The sequence below is a fragment of the Corythoichthys intestinalis genome, chromosome 21 (assembly GCF_030265065.1).
Source record: "Corythoichthys intestinalis isolate RoL2023-P3 chromosome 21, ASM3026506v1, whole genome shotgun sequence".
Classification (NCBI taxonomy): domain Eukaryota; kingdom Metazoa; phylum Chordata; class Actinopteri; order Syngnathiformes; family Syngnathidae; genus Corythoichthys; species Corythoichthys intestinalis.
This window is the reverse complement of record NC_080415.1, coordinates 31,847,997-31,869,523: the sequence shown is the minus strand read 5'-3', so window position 1 is coordinate 31,869,523 and position 21,527 is coordinate 31,847,997. Positions and strand designations below refer to the sequence as shown.

Below are 21,527 nucleotides of genomic sequence, written 5' to 3'. Positions count from 1 at the left end.
CACATGCCGTTGGTTGGTCTCATTTTAAAGTGCGGAAGTTGCGGTTTACTCTCGTTATTATTTGAAGTCAATCAACCAATTAAAACGTGAGATATTGTCATTTAAGTTTTATAGTTTTATTGTCCTCTCAAAAAAACATTAAAACGCTGCATGGATCATTTGTTTGTGTCTATATTTCCATCATTTCTTGTCCTTTTTCAAAACGGAAGCGCCATGAAAAAACCACAAATCAAACGAACCCTTTCGAAGTCACAGTGGACGCACTAAATGCGTTTTTTAAATAAATATAACTGCCATGCGAGGTTCCACCGAACGAGAGGGAGGAGTGTTCTGAAGCAGCGAGGTGGCGGGCCGACGGCCGTTTGGATCGAGCAGCGACTTTGTGTGACTTTGAGAATGAACGGAAAACTAAATTTAGCGCAAGCAATTGTGCTATTTGATCAACTTGAGGAAGAGGATGGTCCAAATTCGTCATCATCGTCTTCTTCGGAAGAGTCCTCGAGTGAAGATAGTGACGTATTTGAACACGTGGGTGACGCCATCGACGAGCAGAGGTAAGCAAACTCACTTTTTTTTTTTAGGCTGGAAAAAGTTTCTTTTGAAAGTTTCTTTTGATATTGCAAGACAAAGTTAATTTTGATGCAATATAAGTGTGTGTTTGTGTATATAATAATAAACTGCATATCAGATCAAAGTCGTACGTGAACTGTGTGTATCCAAGGCAGGAATTTATAATTGTGGTGATCTTCTTTCTATATGAAGATTAGGGATGTAGCACATATTCAGCTATGGTATTCTTTCTATTGTCATACATATAGATTTCCAATATTATTTATTGCTTTATATATTTTTATTTTATGCTTTATTATTTTCATAAATACTGACTTTTTTTCATGTACATTTATAGTGACAATGAAAGTAAAGTGAAATGAAAATGGAAGGGTGGAAAGAGGACCAACACCCCATGGAAGTGTGGGCTATGTGATGTCGCCCTGTTTCGAATTCCAGGACGAAACTGCTTTTCGAAGTGGCATGCCTGAAAAAGATTTAACTTGTTTATTGTAAATATTTTTGAAAATACTTTTTTTCCCCCCAATGTTATATATATATACATTTTTTCCCACAATCAGTCTTCTCAATTTGTGTATATAAATGTGTGTTCAAGAAGCTTGATTGTGTGTACATAGTTTTCATCAGGTGATGGGCCGCAATACCTAAACTCATAAAGAGATGGCCTCTAAACACTTTTTGTGTTAGATGGTATATATTTTTTCACTGTTCGGTCTGCTGTATATAACCTGTTTTGACTAGAGCATGTATAAAGGCAAAAAACGCCTATGCTATACCTGTTGTTTATGTTGAATTGTCAAATATAAGACTATTTATTCTAAATTTTTTTGGTTGAATGTTCATCCTAACATGTTGAATAAATATTACAAAGTTTCAAAACGGTTCGTTACGCATGTTTGGTTGTCAATTGGACATCAAAATTAAAAATTTTGACAAAACGATTGTGGAATTTTTGGTCTTTTTGGGCCCAAAATGATGATTTATAATTGGTCAGTGACGGAAACAACAGTTTGGACATGAAGTTCAAGGTGTCACAAAAAAAGGGACCAAACCAGGCCATCGTAAACAATTCTTTCTTTGAAATATAAAGGCAACTTCAAAGGCATGCAAAATCAGACAAAATAGGCCCAGACCTTAAAGGGTTAACTAAATACACCTAAACATTTATAGGTTATCATTAGGGCTGTCAAAATTATCGCGTTAACGGGCGTTAATTATTTTTTTAATTAATCACGTTAAAATATTTGACGCAATTAACGCAGATGCCCCGCTCAGACAGATTAAATGACAGTACTGTGAAACGCTCACTTGTTAATTGTGTTTTATGGAGTTTTGCCGCCCTCTGCTGGTGCTTGGGTGCAACTGATTTTATAGGCTTCAGCACCCATGAGCATTGTGTAAGTAATTATTGACATCAACAATGGCAGGCTAGTAGTTTATTTTTTGATTGAAAATTTTACCAATTTTATTAAAATGAAAACATTAAGAGGGGTTTTAATATAAAATTTCTATAACTTGTACTAACATTTTTCTTTTAAGAACTACAAGTCTATCTATCCATGGATCGCTTTAACAGAATGTGAATAATGTTAATGCCATCTTGTTGATTTATTGTTATAATAAACAAATACAGTCCTTATGTACCGTATGTTGAATGTATATATCCATCTTGTGTCTTATCTTTCCATTCCAACATAATTTACAGAAAAATATGGCATATTTTATAGACTGTTTGAATTGCGGTTAATTGCGATTAATTACGATTAATTAATTTTTAAGCTGTAATTAGCTCGTTTAATGTTCGCAAAAAGGCACTTGGACTCTTCACAGACGTTTTGGCAAAATATTTTGTGGAATGATGAAACCAAAGTTGAATTGTTTGGGAGTAACATACAACGTCATGTGTGGAGGAAAAAATGGAACAGCTCACCAACATCAACACCTCATCCCCACCGTGAAGCATGGTGGAGGGAGCATCATGATTTGGGGCTGTTTTGCTACATCAGGGCCTGGACAACTTGCAATCATTAATGGAAGAATGAATTTGAAGGTTTATCAGGATGCTTTGCAGGAAAACCTGAGGCTGTCTGTCAGATAGTTGAAGCTGAAAAGAGGATGGATCCTGCAACAAGACAATGATCATACAGAACTAAATCAACTTCAGAATGGTTTCTGAAGAACAAAATACACGTTCTGGAGTGGCCAAGTCAAAGTCCAGACTTGAACCCCATTGAGATGCAGCGGCATGACCTAAAGACAGGGATTCATGCCAGACATCCCAGGAATCTGACTAAACTAGAGCAGTTTTGTAGAGAAGAATGGGACAAGATTAGTCCTGATTGATGTGCCAGACTGATCTGCAGCTACCGGAAGTGTCTGGTTGAAGTTATTGCTGCCAAAGCGGGAAGGGGGGGGGGCCAAAATATTAAGTGTGATGGTTCACTTACTTATTTTCTCCCTTCTGTCATTGTTTGCATACTATCCTCATTAAAACATATAATTTTGACAAAGATCAGATCACATTTGAAGGTGATTTTACGCAGAAATGTAATAAAAGGTTCAGATACTTTTTCATACCACTGCATATTCGGTGGTACCTCTACTTACGAACGCCTCTACCAACGGAATTTTCAGGTTATGACACACCTCAACGGGAAAATATTGCCTCTTTTTGCGAAAGAAATTTCACGATACGAGAGGCCAAAAAATAAAATATGGGCTGCTACTCGCAGCTCCCAGAGTTTACTGAACGTAACATACTTAAAGCTGCTCTGCCATTGGCTATTGCCTAGCATCTTACTGGCATCCAATTGGATAAGAGGGGCCTCTATTGTATTTGTATGTGTGTACTGTGTATCCCAGCATCCTCTTCATTCGCCATGTGGAGTTCCGACAATTTTACGTGCGTATATTCATTTTTATTCTTTATTCTTTGTTTTTTACATTATGCACAAATCTCATTTTATATTTGTTTTACATGTATTTGTTACCCTACATTTTTATGTTTTATAATATATTTATGTCTGAAGTTTGGGAGGCTTGGAACGGATTAGGGATATTTACATGGAAAACGCGTCTCTACTTATGGAATTTTCAGTTTACAAAACTACATAGATGTACCACTGTATATTGGAATGAATTTTGCTTTCTGTGTTGTGTGTGGATTTAATGTGTCGTTATTTTCAATTGTCTTGCATGCGTTACTCACTTTTGGTTGGTAAAAGTTGCCAATTGGCTGATAGGGACATCTTGAGGCCGATTCGTTGTACTACTTCGGCACATGGAATATCAGTAATGCAGTCAGTCAACGAAAATTGGCTTCATATGCTGATCAAAATGGGCATTGCAGGAACAGGTCTATTAATGGCGATAGCCCCGTAAAATGTCGATAGAAATTTTTATGTAATTTTTTGCAATACATAATGTCACACCGTATAGCACTACCTGGTTGTGTAAAGATGTTTCGTCGAGGCTAAGCATTCTAGAACAGAATAGAAAGTCTATGTCATTATACAGAGTACAAAGAGATTCAAAGCGTCGCCATAATGTGCATTGTGCACCACATACAACAAAAGCAAAAGTACAATATGACTAATGTAAAAAAACATATGTTATAGTGTACACAGATTGGGAATAAAGTGAATAAGTGGCTAGCAGCAAGTGGTGATGTAGTGGTAATATAACAGAGCATACAGTGGGCAGAACAAGTATTTGATACAGTGCCAATGAGTTTTCCCATTGACAGTGTATCAAATACTTGTTCTCCCAACTGTATATGACAATCTACAGTACTCATTCAGGGAGGCAGATGGCTGACCTGATATGATTGTACGAGAGTGTGTGCAAAGATATTGATTATAACAGTTCAAAAATGATATCATGTAACTGTGCACATATCGAATATGCAGTAGCCACATGGAGACAATGTCTGAGAACATATGACTTAGGTGAGTGTATGTGACAATGTTGTGGCATTAGCAGTGCAATGATAGTGATGTCTGAGAGGGGTTAGTAAATTGGTGGGACCAACCAACAGTTACCCAACTCCCATTTATTGGATTGTTGGTGGTCATTGATGCCTGAATTTACATTAACCAAATATAAATCATAAGGCATTGGAGGAATACATAAGTACGTGGAAATATGTATATAAAATAAATTTTAAAATACAACAAAAAATTGGAAAATCCTAGATTAAAAAAAACAATTCAATAAAATAAAAAAAACCATATATAGAATAAAATATGGTAGATTAAGTAAAAATTAAGAAATAAGAAGGCATTCAAAATGAAAAATATTAAACAAATATTTCAATTAAAAAATATTTTGAAACTAAAATATTCGTTAAATACAGTGGGGAGAACAAGTATTTGATACACTGCCAACTTACGAACGTAAGTAAAATAAATATTTTTTTTGAAAATAAATACATTTTAAAAAGAAGAAATTTATTTATAAATTTCTCCTTTTTCATGATTATATGCCTGAAAACACTCAAGTGACTTGAAGTTCCGCTCTGAGGCCCCCAATTTGGCCAAATTTCAAAATTGTCCGATATGCATGTGTGATACATCATTGGAAAGCTTAAAATCTCTATTTTCTACAGTAAGAAAATGTTTGAACAGTAGGGCATTTAAAAAAAAAAAAAAAATTAACAGCAAAACCCTCACTGGAGGCGAGAGCACGCGAGAGCAAAATTAGAGATGCCACGATTTTAACGAGATACTATCGCATACTTACCTTGTTTCAAACCAAAAACTCCATGTAGCATGTATCACTGAGTTTCAAGACACAGCTATGAATGGACACAGTCGGATTTATTTTTTTATTTTATGGGTGAAACATAGTGATATCACAAGGGTTGCGATGCAGAAATCGCAGACAACAAGGAGTGGTTGAGATTTTCTTTTTCATATAGTTACCCTTTCAAACGTTATTTTTCAATTTTTTTTTTGTTTGGATCAATTATTTATCATCTAACATATCGGGGGCGGCACGGTGGCTGAGTGGTTAGCACGTCTGCCTCACAGTTCTGAGATCAAGGGTTCAATCCCGGGCTTCGGCCATCCTGTGTGGAGTTTGCATGTTCTCCCCGTGCCTGCGTGGGTTTCCTCCGGGGACTCCGGTTTCCTCCCACATCCCAAAAACATGCACGGTAGGCTGATTGAACACTCTAAATTGTCCGTAGGTATGAGTGTGTGCGTGAATGGTTGTATGTCTCCTTGTGCCCTGTGATTGGCTGGCAACCAGTTCAGGGTGTCCCCTGCCTACTGCCCATAGTTAGCTGGGATAGGCTCCAGCACCTCCGCGACCCTCGTGAGGAAAAAGCGGCATGGAAAATGAATGAATGAATGAATAACATATCGGGGAAAATGCGACAGTAACAAAAAAAATACAATTAAGTGATAGTTATGAGGTAGATATCCATGACTTTTTTTACAGACGCCAAATTTTTCATTGTGACGTAATTTGTTTAAAAGTTTAAAATATAAAAGTGAATAATTTTTTTAAGTCGTTTTTTTTTTTTTCTTCAAACTAAATATTAGACATCAAATAATGATTCTGAGCTAAAAATGACAGACATTTAGAAAAATAAATATAATTAACTACCTTGTTTTCATGGCTGTGTTGAAACAAAAATGGTTGTGCGACGTCTGTAAACGGAGGTTTCCAGGGTAAACGGGACAAATTCAAAATAGTTCGGAGGCTAAGTGCGCCATGAATCTGCTATGGCAGCATATAGACATATCGTTCTATCAAACACAACAGTTCTTTTGGCTTAAAATACAGCAGTTTATTCTAAAGAGGGGTGCATGAGCAAAAACTGCTTTTTCAGTCTTGTCTGTGTTTTCCGCCATATGATTTTGGCACTGACACTTACCCTCCCATTTCAAAAGGATTGTGTAGTTCTTCCAGCTCTCCAGCAGGGAGAAGCATTGTCTATCATCTGAAACGAGGATGTCATGGCGCACATGGCCTGCAAAAACAAACCAGCATGATAGTAACATTATGATAAAACGTTTAGGTCTGAAATTCCTCTTTATTTTACGACATTTATTAATGCATTGAGAGCAACAACAAAAAAAGTTTTTTCTTGCTTTTTATATTTTCAAGTTGTCTCCTCTTCTCATATCTCTTCAAAACAAAAGCCCTCCTCACTGCCAAAACGACCTCAAAAGCCCAACTGAGAAATCTTACCAAATGATGTGTAACAACAATAGTTCTAAACACATTCCTCATCTTAAAACAATAACGCTTCAGCATTTTGTTGCGACTTCTACTGAGCGGGCAAATAATGATTGAGAACGGAAAACGAGCGGAAGCTGGTGTTACTGTGGCCGTGTAAATTATGCATGAAAGCAAAGAGGACCAGATGCGCACACAGAAAATCCATGTCATTGTCAGTACATCAGCAAAAATGCAGTGAATGATCTCGTGCTACTGCAGTTGACGGTAATAGACGTCTAATCTTTTCGAACTGGGAGGGCTAGCGTTGTCCGAACGAATCTGGTTTCATTAGAGCTGGGCAATTAGGTCGAAAATATATTTAAGATTTTGATAATAGCTCTCAAATTTGTTTTTTTTGGGGGGGAGGGAAATATACACGATTTAAAAACAAACAAAAAAACAATTTTCACTTCAGGGATATTAAAGAATCACTTAACAATAACAGACAATAGTAGAAGTACCACCGATAAAGCTTTATTGCTATAACATGTTTTTGGCAGCGAACCAAGAGTATAAATAGTGTTGTGCTGATGCTGAAAACCACGCAATCTAACATCGATACTAACCCGAGACCTTTGGCAGTTGATTTTAATCAAAATGTTATTAAAAATGACAAAAATGTGCATTTCAAAGGCTGAAAAGCATTTTTAAAAAGCAATAATAACCTCCAATACCCATATTTTTAAATGTATAAATATTACTTCAATCAAAATTTTCATTCAAAAAATAAACTAGTAGCTCGCCATTGTTGATGCCAATAATTACACAATTCTCATGGTGCTGAAACCCATAAAATCAGTCGCACCCAAGTGCCAGCAGAGGGCGACAAAACTCCAAAAAACACAAGTTACAAGTGCACATGACACTGTGCTGTCATTTTAATCTGTTTGAGCGGGGCATGTGCGTTAATTGCGTCAAATATTTTAACGTGATTAATTTAAAAAATGAATTACCGCCCGTTAACGCGATCATTTTGACAGCCCTACTTATTTTATATCAACATTATTCAGTCATTGGCGCTATTGACAGATCCATTCGAAATGGGAGGATTGGCAGCGAACAAATATTCGTTCATTCGCTATGTCTACTCTTGATAAACTCATTCCAATTCCAATCATTGTCAACGGCACGCAAAAAATTAACGTTGCAGTTTCTTTAAAGTGGTGGTGAACGTTATTAATTCATTCACTGCCATTGACAGCAATAGACGCCCAAACCATTTGGACTACTGATCATTCATTTCATCCCAATTTCTCAAAATCTTCAACTTCATGAACTTTATGGGTCTTCCCCTCCACGAAACACTGACTTCTTTCTCTTCATTTTTTTCCTTCCTGTTCATTTATCAGTGTCTTCAATTCCCCGCTTCGCTCCGGGGACAAAACACAGCCGCCTTTATGCGTCGGAGGGCGCAACCTTGTGTTGAATAACGCGACACCTGAGGCTAAATATTGGCTCCGTAAAAAGCAAGAAGCACTTCACGGGCTTCGATCATGACTAAACACGATGTTGCGCCTTGAGATCAAGTGTTGGAGTTCTCAGCAGCTGTTGAACTAGTTGCTACACGGCGCCATAATCAAGTTGAATAATTTTTATTATTTAATGCTGTGAGAATTACGATATGGGCCATTTTATATCACAATATCAATGCGCCTCGATATTATACATTTTGGATTGTTTGGTGAAAAATTATACATTATTATCATGACAGTTTTTCCCCACACTCAATTTCAAGTAGTGCTGCAACCTAAAATAATCCAGTAAAAACAAGCAGGATTTGAGCATACTTTGCATATTTTTGCAAAAAATGTAAAGATACAGTGGTATGAAAAAGTATCTGAACCTTTAGGAATTTCTCACATTTCTGCATATAATCACCATCAAATGTGATCTGATCTTTGTTAAAATCACACAGATGTAAAAACAGTGTCTGCTTTAACTAAAACCACCCAAACATTTATAGGTTTCCATATTTTAATGTGGGTAGGATGCAAACAATGACAGAAGGTGGAAAAATAAGCAAGTGAATCCTCTGCCTAAGGAGACTTAAAGAGCAATTGAAACCAATTTTTACCAAACAACTTTAGTCAGGTGTGTGCACAATTACTGATTAGTGGCCTAAAGCTGCCCTGCCCACTATAAAACACACACCTGGTGAGAATTGTCTTGATGAGAAGCATTGTCTGATGTGCATCATAGCTCAGTCAAAAGAGCTGTCTGAAGACATGTGATCAAGGATTGATGATGACTGATGAACCGTTGAACAAAGGCAGCAGGCTTCTACATTCGCTTTGAAGGCAACATGCATATTGGCCCAGAACCGATGTCGATATCATCCAATCCATTTTAAAATGCTTTTATCGGCTACCTGATAATATCAGACCGCTGTAATCAATCTTGTAAAAAAACTTTATAATCATCATTTTTAATGCCTCGAACATTTAGTTTAATGATTTTTAGGGCCTAAATTTTGACAATATGCATTTAATGACTTTTAATGCTTTTCAAAGACCCGCATAAAACTTAAATATCCATCCATGTTGTTTAAAATAAAATAAAATGTGCAAATAGTTCCAAAATATCTCTTGAAATAGCGCAAAAGTAACTATTCACTCAGTGTTTCAAAGACTTCCACTAAGACGTCAGTACTTAGCGCGGAGCGCTAAGCTAATTAGCAATTATGCTAATCAGTGTCTTAAGTGTCCGTTTGTATTGTGTTTTGGAGAAGCCTAGTAGCACTTGAGTTATTGTTAGATAGTAAAGTTGTCTAATTTCTATTTGTAAAGAAAAAAGACCCATAAACCCATTCATATAACATCTTAGTGTCTCATTTCAACACAAACTCCCATTCAAACTGTTAATTGTCATACAAGAGAGTGTGCTTTGAAATTGGATTTGGATTGTATTATTATGAACAACTGTTTGATAAAGAAAACTGCCTCCTCCTAATTGGATTTTATTGTTTAGTTTATTTAAAGAAAATAAATGAGTCATTGACACAATTTATATCAGCGCTTTGCCCACAAGGGTAAAAAAAATATCAATCAGCAGCACTTTTATTGTATTTGAATGAACAGGACTTTTGTCTGTTTGTGTATTGAGAATTTTTTTAATGTTTCATCCTCAGAACCTTTATTAAAAACTTTATCAAGTATGGACCGTACTGGCCCGAATATAAGACAGTGTTTTTTGCATTGAAATAAGAATGAAAAAGAGGGGGTCGTCTTATAGTCGCGGTCTAGACGTCATACCCATTCACGACACTAGATGGCGTCAGATATCATTGAAGCGATGTTCTGTCATGACCGATCTCAGCCACTCTCAAGTTTAACCAGTTTGCATTATCTTATTGCAATGTTTTTCCTTATTCAGATTTGTTTCAAGACTACAGTTACAGTTAGACTTCACTTTGATGGTTAATGCAGTTATTGCGATTTTGTTGTTTTATCACAATAGATTGGTTGATTTACATTTCAAAAACCAGAAGCCATTCATTTACGAATGTGAGTGCACTTTAGTTTACATAGTTAAATGTTCAGATATTAAGATTTGAATGAGGCAAAATAACATGCTTTTTCTCTCAAATATATTGATATTTGTTTCAGATGTACTGTAATTATTTTCTGTATAAAAATTAAGTTGGTGTTCAAAAAGTCTTTTTTCAAACTTGAGTCTTGAAAAAGAGGGGGTCGTCTTCTAATCAGGGCCATCTTATATTCCGGCCAATACGGTGTTCGGCCATTCCTTACTACGCGGTGAAACGTCCTACACAATGCTCAGCGCGCTTGCGCATGCATCCATACGCATGCGCACATCGGTTAGAAGTGGCGAGTACTCACTATTTTTGTTTTTATTTAGTTTAGGGCTGTCAAAAATATCGCGTTAACGGGCGGTAATTAATTTTTTAAATTAATCACGTTAAAATATTTGACGCAAATAACGCACATGCCCCGCTCAAACAGATTAAAATGACAGTAGAGGGTAATGTCCGCTTGTTACTTGTTTTTTTTGTGTTTGGCGCCCTCTGCTGGCGCTTGGGTCCAACTGATTTTATGGGTTAGTACCATGAGTGAGCATGGTGTAATTAATGACAACAATGGCGAGCTACTAGTTTATTTTTTGATTGAAAATTTTACAAATTTTATTAAAACGAAAACATTAAGAGGAGTTTTAATATAAAATTTCTATAACTTGTACTAACATTTATCTTTTAGGAACTACAAGTCTTTCTATTCATGGATCGCTTTAAGACAAGGGTGTCCAAACTTTTTGCAAAGGGGGCCAGATTTGGCGTGGTAAAAATGTGGGGGCCGACCTTGGCTGACGTCCTTTACGTAGAACAATATATTTAAGCAAAAATTAGCAAGCCATTCAGTGTGTCACATTTGCTTTATTATTTTTTTAATGAATAATTTCAACAATCTCGTAACTAGCCTTTGCGGCGTTCTTTTTCGACTCTCGGGCTCTTGGGAAATACTACTGCTGTAAAATTCAACTAGCTTCAAGTTGCCTTGTTTGGTAATATCGCCTCATTGAAATCTTTAAAAACAGCGACTGTCTCTTTGCAAATGAGGCAAGACACAGTTGTTGCGTATTTTAGTGAAGAAATAGTCCAATTTCCATCTATCCTTGAAGCGTCAGCCGTCACAGTCGACTTTTTTTTGTTGATTGTCGCCATTTTAGAAAAATGGAAGTACAGGGTCACACGGAGTAATGTTGCTTAGCCCTTATATACCTGCAACATGAAGCAATTATCAGAGAATCCCAAAATTTTAAAAAATAAGGTCCTAATGAAACCTTTTTTTCAAATTTATGAAAAGAAAAGTCAAAATGAATATGTGTAATAAGCGCTCTAATGTCTATAACCCATGCTAAATCATGTTTTTTTCTCATGGAACCTGCAGATGCATGTGTTGACTTGCATCCATAATTTTTTTTTTTTTTTTTCAAAAAGAAATGTCAAAATTCTAAATTAGTCTGAAAATCATGACATTTTAGGTGTATCAAATGTGATACATTTGGCAATAAAGGGTTAAAGTGCTGCTGCCTCTTAGTGGGTAAATTAGGAGCAGCATTTCGTGTGTAAGCTACTTCATATGCTGGTTGCAGTACTGCTGACCAATTTATTAGGTCTCTGTACGGGCCAGATGTTATTGATTTTATGACAGAGGCTGGGGGCCGGATGAAATTTGACCACGGGCCACATTTGGCCCCCGGGCCGGACTTTGGACATGTCTGCTTTAAGAGAATGTTAATAATGTTAATGCCATCTTGTTGATTTATTGTTATAATAAACAAATACAGTATTTATGTACCGTATGTTGAATGTATATATCCGTCTTGTGTCTTATCTTTCCATTCTAACAATAATTTACAGAAAAATATGGCATATTTTATGATGGTTTGAAATGCGATTAATTACGATTAATTAATTTTTAAGCTGTAATTAACTCGATTAAAAATTTTAATCGTTTGACAGCCCTAATTTAGTTATTTAGAACCTTTTCATTGCCTCAAAGATACTTTTTGCATGTATTACCCTCTCATACTTTTAACAATTGTGTTTTTTTGTGTTAGCTGTGAAGCATTTGACCACATTAGTCACGTAGCATATTTAAACTGTCCTTATTTGATATAACTACATTTAAGTTTTTTTTGCAGGCTTTTTTTTACTACGTTATTCCTGTATGCATCTAAACAAAACAAGTTTAGAGCGCATGATAGTACTTTGGGTGTCAAATTCGAGTAATGTAGGACGTTTCGCCGATGTAGAAGATTTTGGCAGAACAACGGTATTTAAAACAGTAGAGGTGTTGACTACAGTAAAGTCAAGAAGCTGTAATAAAATATTATGTTTGAAGGAAATAGTCATCCATTTTGTCTTCATTGTTACATACAGCAAGCCCAAAACAACTTAAAGTTAAATTGTGAAGGTAATTAAAAAAAGTGACATCCGATTAATCGTTTAATGAATTGTCCGATAAATTCAACAGTTCTTTTAACAGTGTACCTTAATGTTATTGTTTATGAGTGTGTTTATAAGGCGGTCCCAACAAGTGATATAACGAAATCCATGTTACAACCTGGAAAGCAGTATCTGTGTTTGCATGTGTTTCAAGTGTGTTTTGTGTGTGTGTGTTCACTAGGTGGGCGTGGCCAAGGGCGAGGACGCCTGGGAGCTGCGTGCTGGTGTCACAAGAGCAGCCAGCCAGCGCACTGCAAGCAAAACACCCAACCAGCCTGACCCCGCTCGCGTTTCCTCAGCATGCCGTCAACGTTTGCGGACCCTCACCCTGACTTTACGGGGGGCTTCTTCTTATTTTAGGGATTGACAAGCATGGTCACCCGCTCCATTGCCCGGGGAAATCTGTGAGCGGGTCATCTGAAGCAAAAATGGGAAGGATTTACGCGATGAATATGATTTTGATGACAGTACTGCTTGGACTGGTGAGTAGATTTTTTTTTGGTTTAACTCAAGTGGAGTTGTCGTTTTTGAGGCAGGTTCAACTAGAACTGTTAAAAGTATCGATATGGAAATGTTGTATCCGGATACGATATTTAATTGCAAAAGTATTGATACTCAGTTATTTGTTTTTGCACTATCACAGGTCACCAAAAATTGTGGTGAGGAAATAAATTTGATTTTGATCAATACTAAAATGCAATACTCAAAAAATTACTCAATATAATTTCCGATAATACACAAAAAAAACCCAAATTAAATGTCTTTTTTTTCTTTTCTTGTTGAACTCATTCAGTGCCATTGACAATGACAGATGTCCATCCATGTGGCATCAAATTGTCCGTCTGCTAACAATTGAAATGAGTTTGTCAATAGTTGACAGCCATTTACAGTGGTATGAAAAAGTATCTGAACATTTTGGAATTTCTCACATTTCTGCTTAAAATCAACATCAAATTAGATCTGATATTTGCAAAATCACACAGATGAAAAAATTGTCTGCTTTAACTAAAACCACCCAAACATTTATAGGTTTTCATATTTTAATGAGGATAGCATGCAAACAATGACGGCAGGGGGAAAAATAAGTAAGTGAACCCTCTGCCTAAGGAGACTCTAAGAGAAATTGAAACCAATTATTACCAAACAATTTAAGTCAGTTGAGTGCCCAACCACTGATGAGTGGTTTAAAGCTGCCCTGCCCACTATAAAACACTCACCTGGTAAGAATTGTCTTGATGAGAAGCATTGTCTGAGGTGCATCATGGCTTGGTCAAATGAGCTGTCTGAAGACATGCGATCAAGGATTGTTGATTTGTATAAAGCTGGGAAAGGATACAAAACCATCTCTAAAAGTCTGGATGTTCATCAATTGGCAGTCACAGAAGTTGTCTACAAATGGAGAGAGTTTGGCACTGTTGCTTCTCTCCCAAGGAGTGGCCATCCACCAAAGATGACGCCAAAAGTTCAGCGCACAATACTCAGAGAGGTAAAAAAAGAACCCTAGTGTCTGCTAAAGACTTACAGAAATCACTGGCACAGTCCAATATCTATGTATGCACATCGACTATATGTAAAACTATGGCCAAGAATGGTGTTTATGGGAGGACTCTACGGAGGAAGCCACTGCTGTCTAAAAAACATTGAATGAGGATAGTATGCAAACAATGACAGAAGGGGGAAAAATAAGTCAGTGAACCGTCACATTCAATATTTTGTAGCCACCCCTTTGGCAGCAATAACTTAAACCAGACGCTTCCTGTAGCTGCAGATCAGTCTGGCACATCGATCAAGATAATTTTGGCCCATTCTTCTCTACAAAACTGCTGTAGTTCAGTCAGATTCCTGGTATGTCTGGCATGAATCGCCGTCTTTAGGTCATCCCACAGCATCTCGATGGGGTTCAAGTCTGGACTTTGACTTGGCCACTCCAGAACGTGTATTGTGTTCTTCTGAAGCCATTCTGAAGTTGATTTACTTCTGTGTTTTGGATCATTGTCTTGTTGCAACATCCATCCTCTTTTTAGCTTTAAGTGTCTGATAGACGGCCTTAGGTTTTCCTGCAAAACATCCTGATAAACTTTTGAATTCATTCTTTCATTAATGATTGCAAGTTGTCCAGGCCCTGAGGTAGCAAAGCAGCCCCAAATCATGATGCTCCCTCCACCATGCTTCACGGTGGGGATGTGGTGTTGATGTTGGTGAGCTCTTCTATTTTTCCTCCACAGATGACGTTGTGTGTTACTCCCAAACAATTCAACTTTGCTTTCATCGGGCCACAAAATATTTTGCCAAACCGTCAGTGGAGTGTTCAAGTGCCTTTTTGCAAACATTAAAGGAGCAACAATGTTTTTTTTAGACAGCAGTGGCTTCCTCTGTGGAGTCCTCCCCTGAGCACCATTCTTGGCCATAGTTTTACATATAGTTGATGTGTGCACAGAGATATTGGACTGTGCCAGTGATTTTTGTAAGTCTTTAGCAGACACTTTATGGTTCTTTTTTACCTCCCTGAGTATTCTGTGCTGAACTCTTGGCGTCATCTTTGGTGGACTGCCACTTCTTGGGAGAGACGCAACAGTGCCAAAGTCTCTCCATTTGTAGACAACGTCTCTGACTGTCGATTGATGAACATCCAGACTTTTAGAGATGATTTTGTATCCTTTCCCAGCTTTATACAAATCAACAATCCTTGATCACAGGTCTTCAGACGGCTCTTTTGACCGAGTCATGATGCACATCCGACACTGCTTCTCATCAAGAAAATTCTTACCAGGTGTGTGTTTTATAGTGGGCAGGGCAGGACTGCCACTGACCGCCATGGACGTCCAATCCATTTGAACTGTTCATTTGCTGCCATCCCCTCCCACTTCAAATGGATTGGACGTCTACTAGTGATGAACTCATTTCAATTCACGGCAGAAATTAGATTAAACGCCACACGATTGGACGTTTATCATCATCATTTGCACTGAAAGAGTTCATTCAAAAAAAGTTAACATTTTTAGTATCGTAACAACAACTTTGAAAAAGTCATTTCAGGGTGCGCAAGGTGCACCTGCTTATAATTATAGCTAGCTAAAATAAGCGTTGACATAACTTCTAAGAACAGAACGCGACCTCAGCGTGAAGACGTGATCCCCCAGTTTTGTTACTCGCAGTCATTGTCAAACAATCCCTAATTTATAGGCGGTTGTAAATATTTCTCGGCGGTTTTCGCGCGTGACAGGTTAGGTTTTAACAAGCGAACAGCGGCCGTGCATCATGTTCTGACTCAGGTATGCAATATTGATAAGTTGCGAGGAAGGTCGGCACGCCGGACGTCTAATGGTTTAACAAGCGCTGACAGCTCAGGTTGAGAGGTTAAGTGCCGCTGACGGAAAATTGACTCGAGGATGATGGGGATTGGGTTTCAGCGCCTTTGACAGGGATAGACGTCCGATCCATTTTGACTGGGAGGGACTGGCAGCGTCACTCGATGGATCGGATTGAACTAGCGCTGCAACGATTAACTCGAGTAATCCGATTAGAAAAAAGCTTTGAGTCAAATTTTGCCACTTTCACGGATTCGTTTAATTAGAGTGACGTTGTAATGGTTTGTTTTGAAAGTGTCGCGTTTACTTTTATTGATTTGGGTGGACACACTGCCCTCTAGTGGCAAAAGTGAATATACCGTAGCTCGTTTAACATGGCTGAATTCAGCTGCTCCCTGTTTTTTTTTTTTTTCCAGCTAATCTGTTTGTTTTATGCATTTGTTGTTTACTTTAGAAGTATATTTAGCATTTTTTGTGGGAATATGTGTTTGAGCGATTTGTAAAGAGCATTGTAAAAAGAATAAAACTTAGCATTTTGTAACATTTAAGCTAACGGACTTTTGCTATAACACTTAGCCAATTGTTCCTTTGTTGTATTTAGATCCTCATTAATTTTTTGAAACGGTTCAAAGCTCAGATCAGGTATTTTGATTTATTTTTACTGCGCTTGTGAAATGAAAGTGCAGTTCTATCTCGTTTGAAGAAACACTCGGGAATATTATTTTGTAATCGCATTAAATGCTCTTTCGAAAGTGTCATCTTAGCAAGCCAATATAAATATAATAGCAAGAATAATCATATCCTAAAATTTATTCTGCAACATATGAAAATGTGCATAATCCGATTACTCGATTAGTCGAACTAACTACTGGATAGATTATTCGATTACCTAAATAATCGATAGCTGCAGCCAGAGATTGGACGTTTATCTCTGTCAAGGGCAAACAATAAGGAATGCTTCAAAAAAAATTAAAGAATTAAAATGAGAGAGACATTTTTGTATTAGAATTATTGTCATTCAACGGAATCATCGCCATTGACTACGATAGACGTCCATTCCATTTCGACTGGGAGGTCAACCCCAGTCGAATTGGATTGGACGTCTATCACCGTCAACGGCAGTGCAGCATGATCACTCAATGCCTCCCATCCCAGTTGAAATGGATTTTAAGTCTATCACTGTCAATGGCAGTGAATGAGTAAAACATTAACAATCTTTTTAAATTATTTTATTTTTCTTAAGTAATCATCATCAAATACTCATTCGTTAGATTGCTGCCAGCCCTTTCAGTCCAAATGGTTTAGATGTCAATTGCCATCAAAGGCAGCCAGTAAGTCTTACAAAAACAAAAACAAAGTTATTTGTTTACAAATTTAGTTACAGTGATAAAGTTTTAGAGTTGTAGTTAATTTTTTTTACCTTTTTCATGTATGCGATGCAATATTTTGTCACATTTTTACGATTTGAAAAGGGTTCCCAGTTGTCATGCAATTAGAATAAAAAGTTTAAAAAATAACAGGTAAAACTGCCAAGGACTTACTAATCGATTAATTTATTGATCATTTTAATCAATAACTGTGTACAAAAAACATTTAAATTTAAGAATGGCATTTCTGTATTTATACTTCTACTCCAAGTAAAACTAGATGATTTTTTTTTTGTTTTTTTACTGAAACGAAATCGACAGAAGGCATCATTTTCCGTCTTCTGCTTTGAATTTAAAATGAGTGTCACTTGATAGACGTCCAATCATGACAATCTCTTCAACTAGGTATCCCTTATCCCACATGGTGTCCCCTCGGTAAAAGTAGACATTACTGCTACTTGTAATGGCTCGTATATACAGTGGTATAATAAAATATCTGAACCTTTTGGAATTTGTCACATTTCTGCATAAAATCACAGTCAAATGTGATGTGATCTTTGTTAAAATCACACAGATGTAAAAACAGTATCTGCTTCAACTAAAACCACCCAAATATTAATAGGTTTTCTTATTTTAATGAGGATAGCATGCAAACAATGACGGTATAAAACGTACACCCGCTAAGAATTGTCTTGATGAGAAGCATCATCCGATGTGCATCATGGCTCGGTCAAAAGAGCTGTCTGAAGACCTGTGAGCAAGGATTGTCGATTTGTATATAGCTGGGAAAGGTTACAAAACCATCTCTAAAAGTCTGGTTGTTCAGCATTCGACAGTCAGAGACGTTGTCTACAAATGCAGAGAGTTTGGCACTGTTGCTTCTCTCCCAAGGAGTGGCCGTCCACCAAAGATGATGCCAAGAGTTCAGCGCAGAATAATCAGAGAGGTAAAAAAGAACCCTATAGTGTCTGCTAAAGACTTACAGAAATAACTGGCACAGTCCAATATCTGTGTGCACACATCAACTGGATGTAAAACTATGGCCAAGAATGGTGATAATGTGATGACTCCGCGCAGGAAGCCACTACTGTCTAAAAAACACTTGCTCGTTTAATGTTCGCATCATGATTTGGGGCTGTTTTGCTGTCTCAGGACCTGGTCAACTTACAATCATTAATGGAAGAATGAATTCAAAAGTTTATCAGGATGTTTTTGCACGAAAACCTGAGGCCGTCTGTCAGACAGTTGAAACTAAAAAGAGGATGGATGCTGCAACAAGACAATGATCCAAAACGCAGGAGTAAATCAACTTCAGAATGTTTTCAGAAGAGCAAAATACACGTTCTAGAGTGGCCAAGTCAAAGTCCAGACTTGAACCCCATTGAGATGCCGTGGCATGACCTACAGACAGCGATTCATGCCAGACATCCGAGGAATCTGACTGAACTGCAGCGGTTTTGTAGAGGAAAATGGGCGATAATTAGTCCTGATCGATGTGCCAGACTGATCTGCAGCTACAGGAAGCGTCTGGTTGAAGTTATTGCTGCCAAAAGGGGTGAGGGGCACAAAATATTAAATGTGATGGTTCACTTAATTATTTTTCCCCCTTCTGTGATTGTTTGCATACTATCCTCATTAAAATACGAAAACCTAGAAATGTTTGAGTGTTTTTTGTTAAAGCAGACAGTTTTTTCATCTGTGTGATTTTGACAAAGATCAGATCACATTTGATGGCGATTTTATGCAGAAATGTGAGAAATTCCAAAAGGTTCAGATACTTTTCCATCCGTATGCCTAGATAATAGGCATGTGGCGGTATGATATTCTGACGGTATGATAACCTTAGGCGAAAATATCATGGTTTCACGGTATCACAGTATTGCAATTACAGCTCTAAAATGTGTTACTTTGAGATATCTAGGTTTAAAAAAACAAATTCCACTGAACAGGATTTGTATTTTTACAAAACATATTAGCAAATTGGAACATATGTTTAATGTTAAGTTCAAATAAAATAAAAAATATACATATATTCAAAATAAAATTAAAATAAATGCAGTCTTTTAGGTGATGCTACAGCCACAGCTCAACCTTATTAACATCAGAACAAAAATAATTGAATTATTTTCCATAAAACGCACATGTGTATGACTCGTATCATGTTTACATTACCCACACACTCTCTTTCTCAACACAAACAGATGCCAGAGAGAAAAACAACACGTTTTACCACTGCTAGACACACTAAACATGCTGGAGTTCATTCTTGTAGTTGTCGGGAAACGTTCATGACAATGTTTACTAACCTTTAATTTTGTATAAATGCGAAATCATATTTGAGGTATTGCCTACTCGGCAGCCACCCCCCACAAACATGGTTTAGATGTCGGTTGGCCCTCCACCTCTAAGCTGCGGCCGTCTTTAACTTTTCTGTACCTGAAGTATTCCCATACCAGTGATTTGGTTTTCTTTAATGGGGGAAATAGTTCAGGAGTTTAACCTCCTCCAGCCATCATGTAGCACAGCTGACTCACTGACACTGAGCAACAACGGGTGAGGGAGGGTTGAGCCTTAAAGTTGCTAGCGAGGGATTTCTCCATGCATTTTTGGGACATAAAATTTTTGCGTTATTGAAACCTTAACGTTTTCATACCACAGTATACCTTGAAATGACCGGTAATAGGCACGTCTAATAGTTAATGATGTTTTCTTCTGTTTTTATCTTTATTCATTTATTCTCGTCTGTCCTTTTCTCTCTATCACCCCATAACACTTTTCTGTCCAGCTGCTTACTCTGTATAAGCAACACAATATAAGCAACCAACATGAGAGTACAAGGCGCTAAACGTTCATTCGTGCCCCTCCCAGTCCAATATGATTGGACATATAGCGCTGTCAATGACAGTCAATGAATGCCTTACAAGAGGTTAAAACAGTATTGACTATAATTAATTTAGCTAATGTTTTCCAGCCCGCTAACTAACACTGTTTCAGGCTCCCCTCATAAAACCCTCACTTGAACGCAACGCGTGTGCATACATTAACGTAAAATGCAAGCGCGGGCTCATAAATCCTCCAACTTAAGGTGTGTGCGGAATGCGACTGACTAAACGTCAAGCGTTGCCTTCAGGCTCCCGTGAGTCAGCTGCTAGCTTGCGTGCGGCAAGTCGTGCTTCCCAAAGTGACATTACCTCTACAAAAACCCAGCATGTTTGTATTCCTCTACTACAAAAGCGCTCTATTATCACTCGCATATTAGCGTGTAGCGCAGTGGCCTTTAATACGAGTGCGAAAAACAACACGGCGGCGTCAACTGTCAAAAGGGCCTCGCATGTGAACAAACCTGTTGGTGGATATTTGAGTGACACCTTTGAAAGCGCGCCAAGTCCCGCGGCCATTTTGGTTTCATCCCCTTTTGACCCTCGCCGGCTTTTCGGGCGACGCTAACACCCGAGCCGCCGCTTGTAGCTGTGGGCGTGGCGCAACATTACAAGAGCAAGTCGCTATATGATATTGTCACTGTTTTGGCAACAATAATATCAATATACAGCAATTAAAGGGGAAGCGTCAGGTTGTTTTTACAGTTTAAAGTAGTTCTCACGTGTCTTAATGTAACACTGTCAACAACAAAAAAGAAGAATATAGTAATACAATTGGAATTTATGTTCAAGTCTTTCTCTGAATTTTAAATTGGAGAACTTCTGTCATATGTTAAGTTGAGAATATTAAGGAGAAAGTAGATAAAGGAATGAAAATAGGAAAACCCATTGGCAGTGTATCAAATACTTGTTCTCCCCACTGTACATTCAACATACGGTACATAAGGACTGTAGTGGACATTTCACTCTACTGTCATTTAAATCTGTCAATGCAGTCCTCACTCCGAAGCGTCTATTTTTTCCAAAGCTAGACAGCTAGTGAACGACGCCTTAATAATCAGACTTCTTCCTTTTTCATCTGATTTATTAATAAAATAGCCTCAAACCATTGTCCTCTTTAGACCGTCATAAAACTACAACAACAACAAAAGTACACAAGCATTGCATTAGCAACAACGTTAGCTTAGCACGCTATACAGGTTCACTAAAC

The 21,527-nt window shown here is 37.5% G+C and overlaps 1 protein-coding gene across 1 annotated transcript in view; it reads left to right on the top strand.

The window, feature by feature from the left end:
* Positions 1–6,969: 6,969 nt before the first annotated feature.
* LOC130909511 (tumor necrosis factor receptor superfamily member 16-like) overlaps positions 6,970–21,527 on the top strand; it is a 52,296-nt gene continuing 37,738 nt past the window's right edge. Inside the window, exons 1-2 of the mRNA XM_057826067.1 lie at positions 6,970–7,023; positions 12,945–13,245. Of these exons, the coding sequence (XP_057682050.1) occupies positions 13,192–13,245 (54 nt within the window). The 5' untranslated portion in view covers positions 6,970–7,023; positions 12,945–13,191. The remainder of the gene's footprint in view (positions 7,024–12,944; positions 13,246–21,527) is intronic.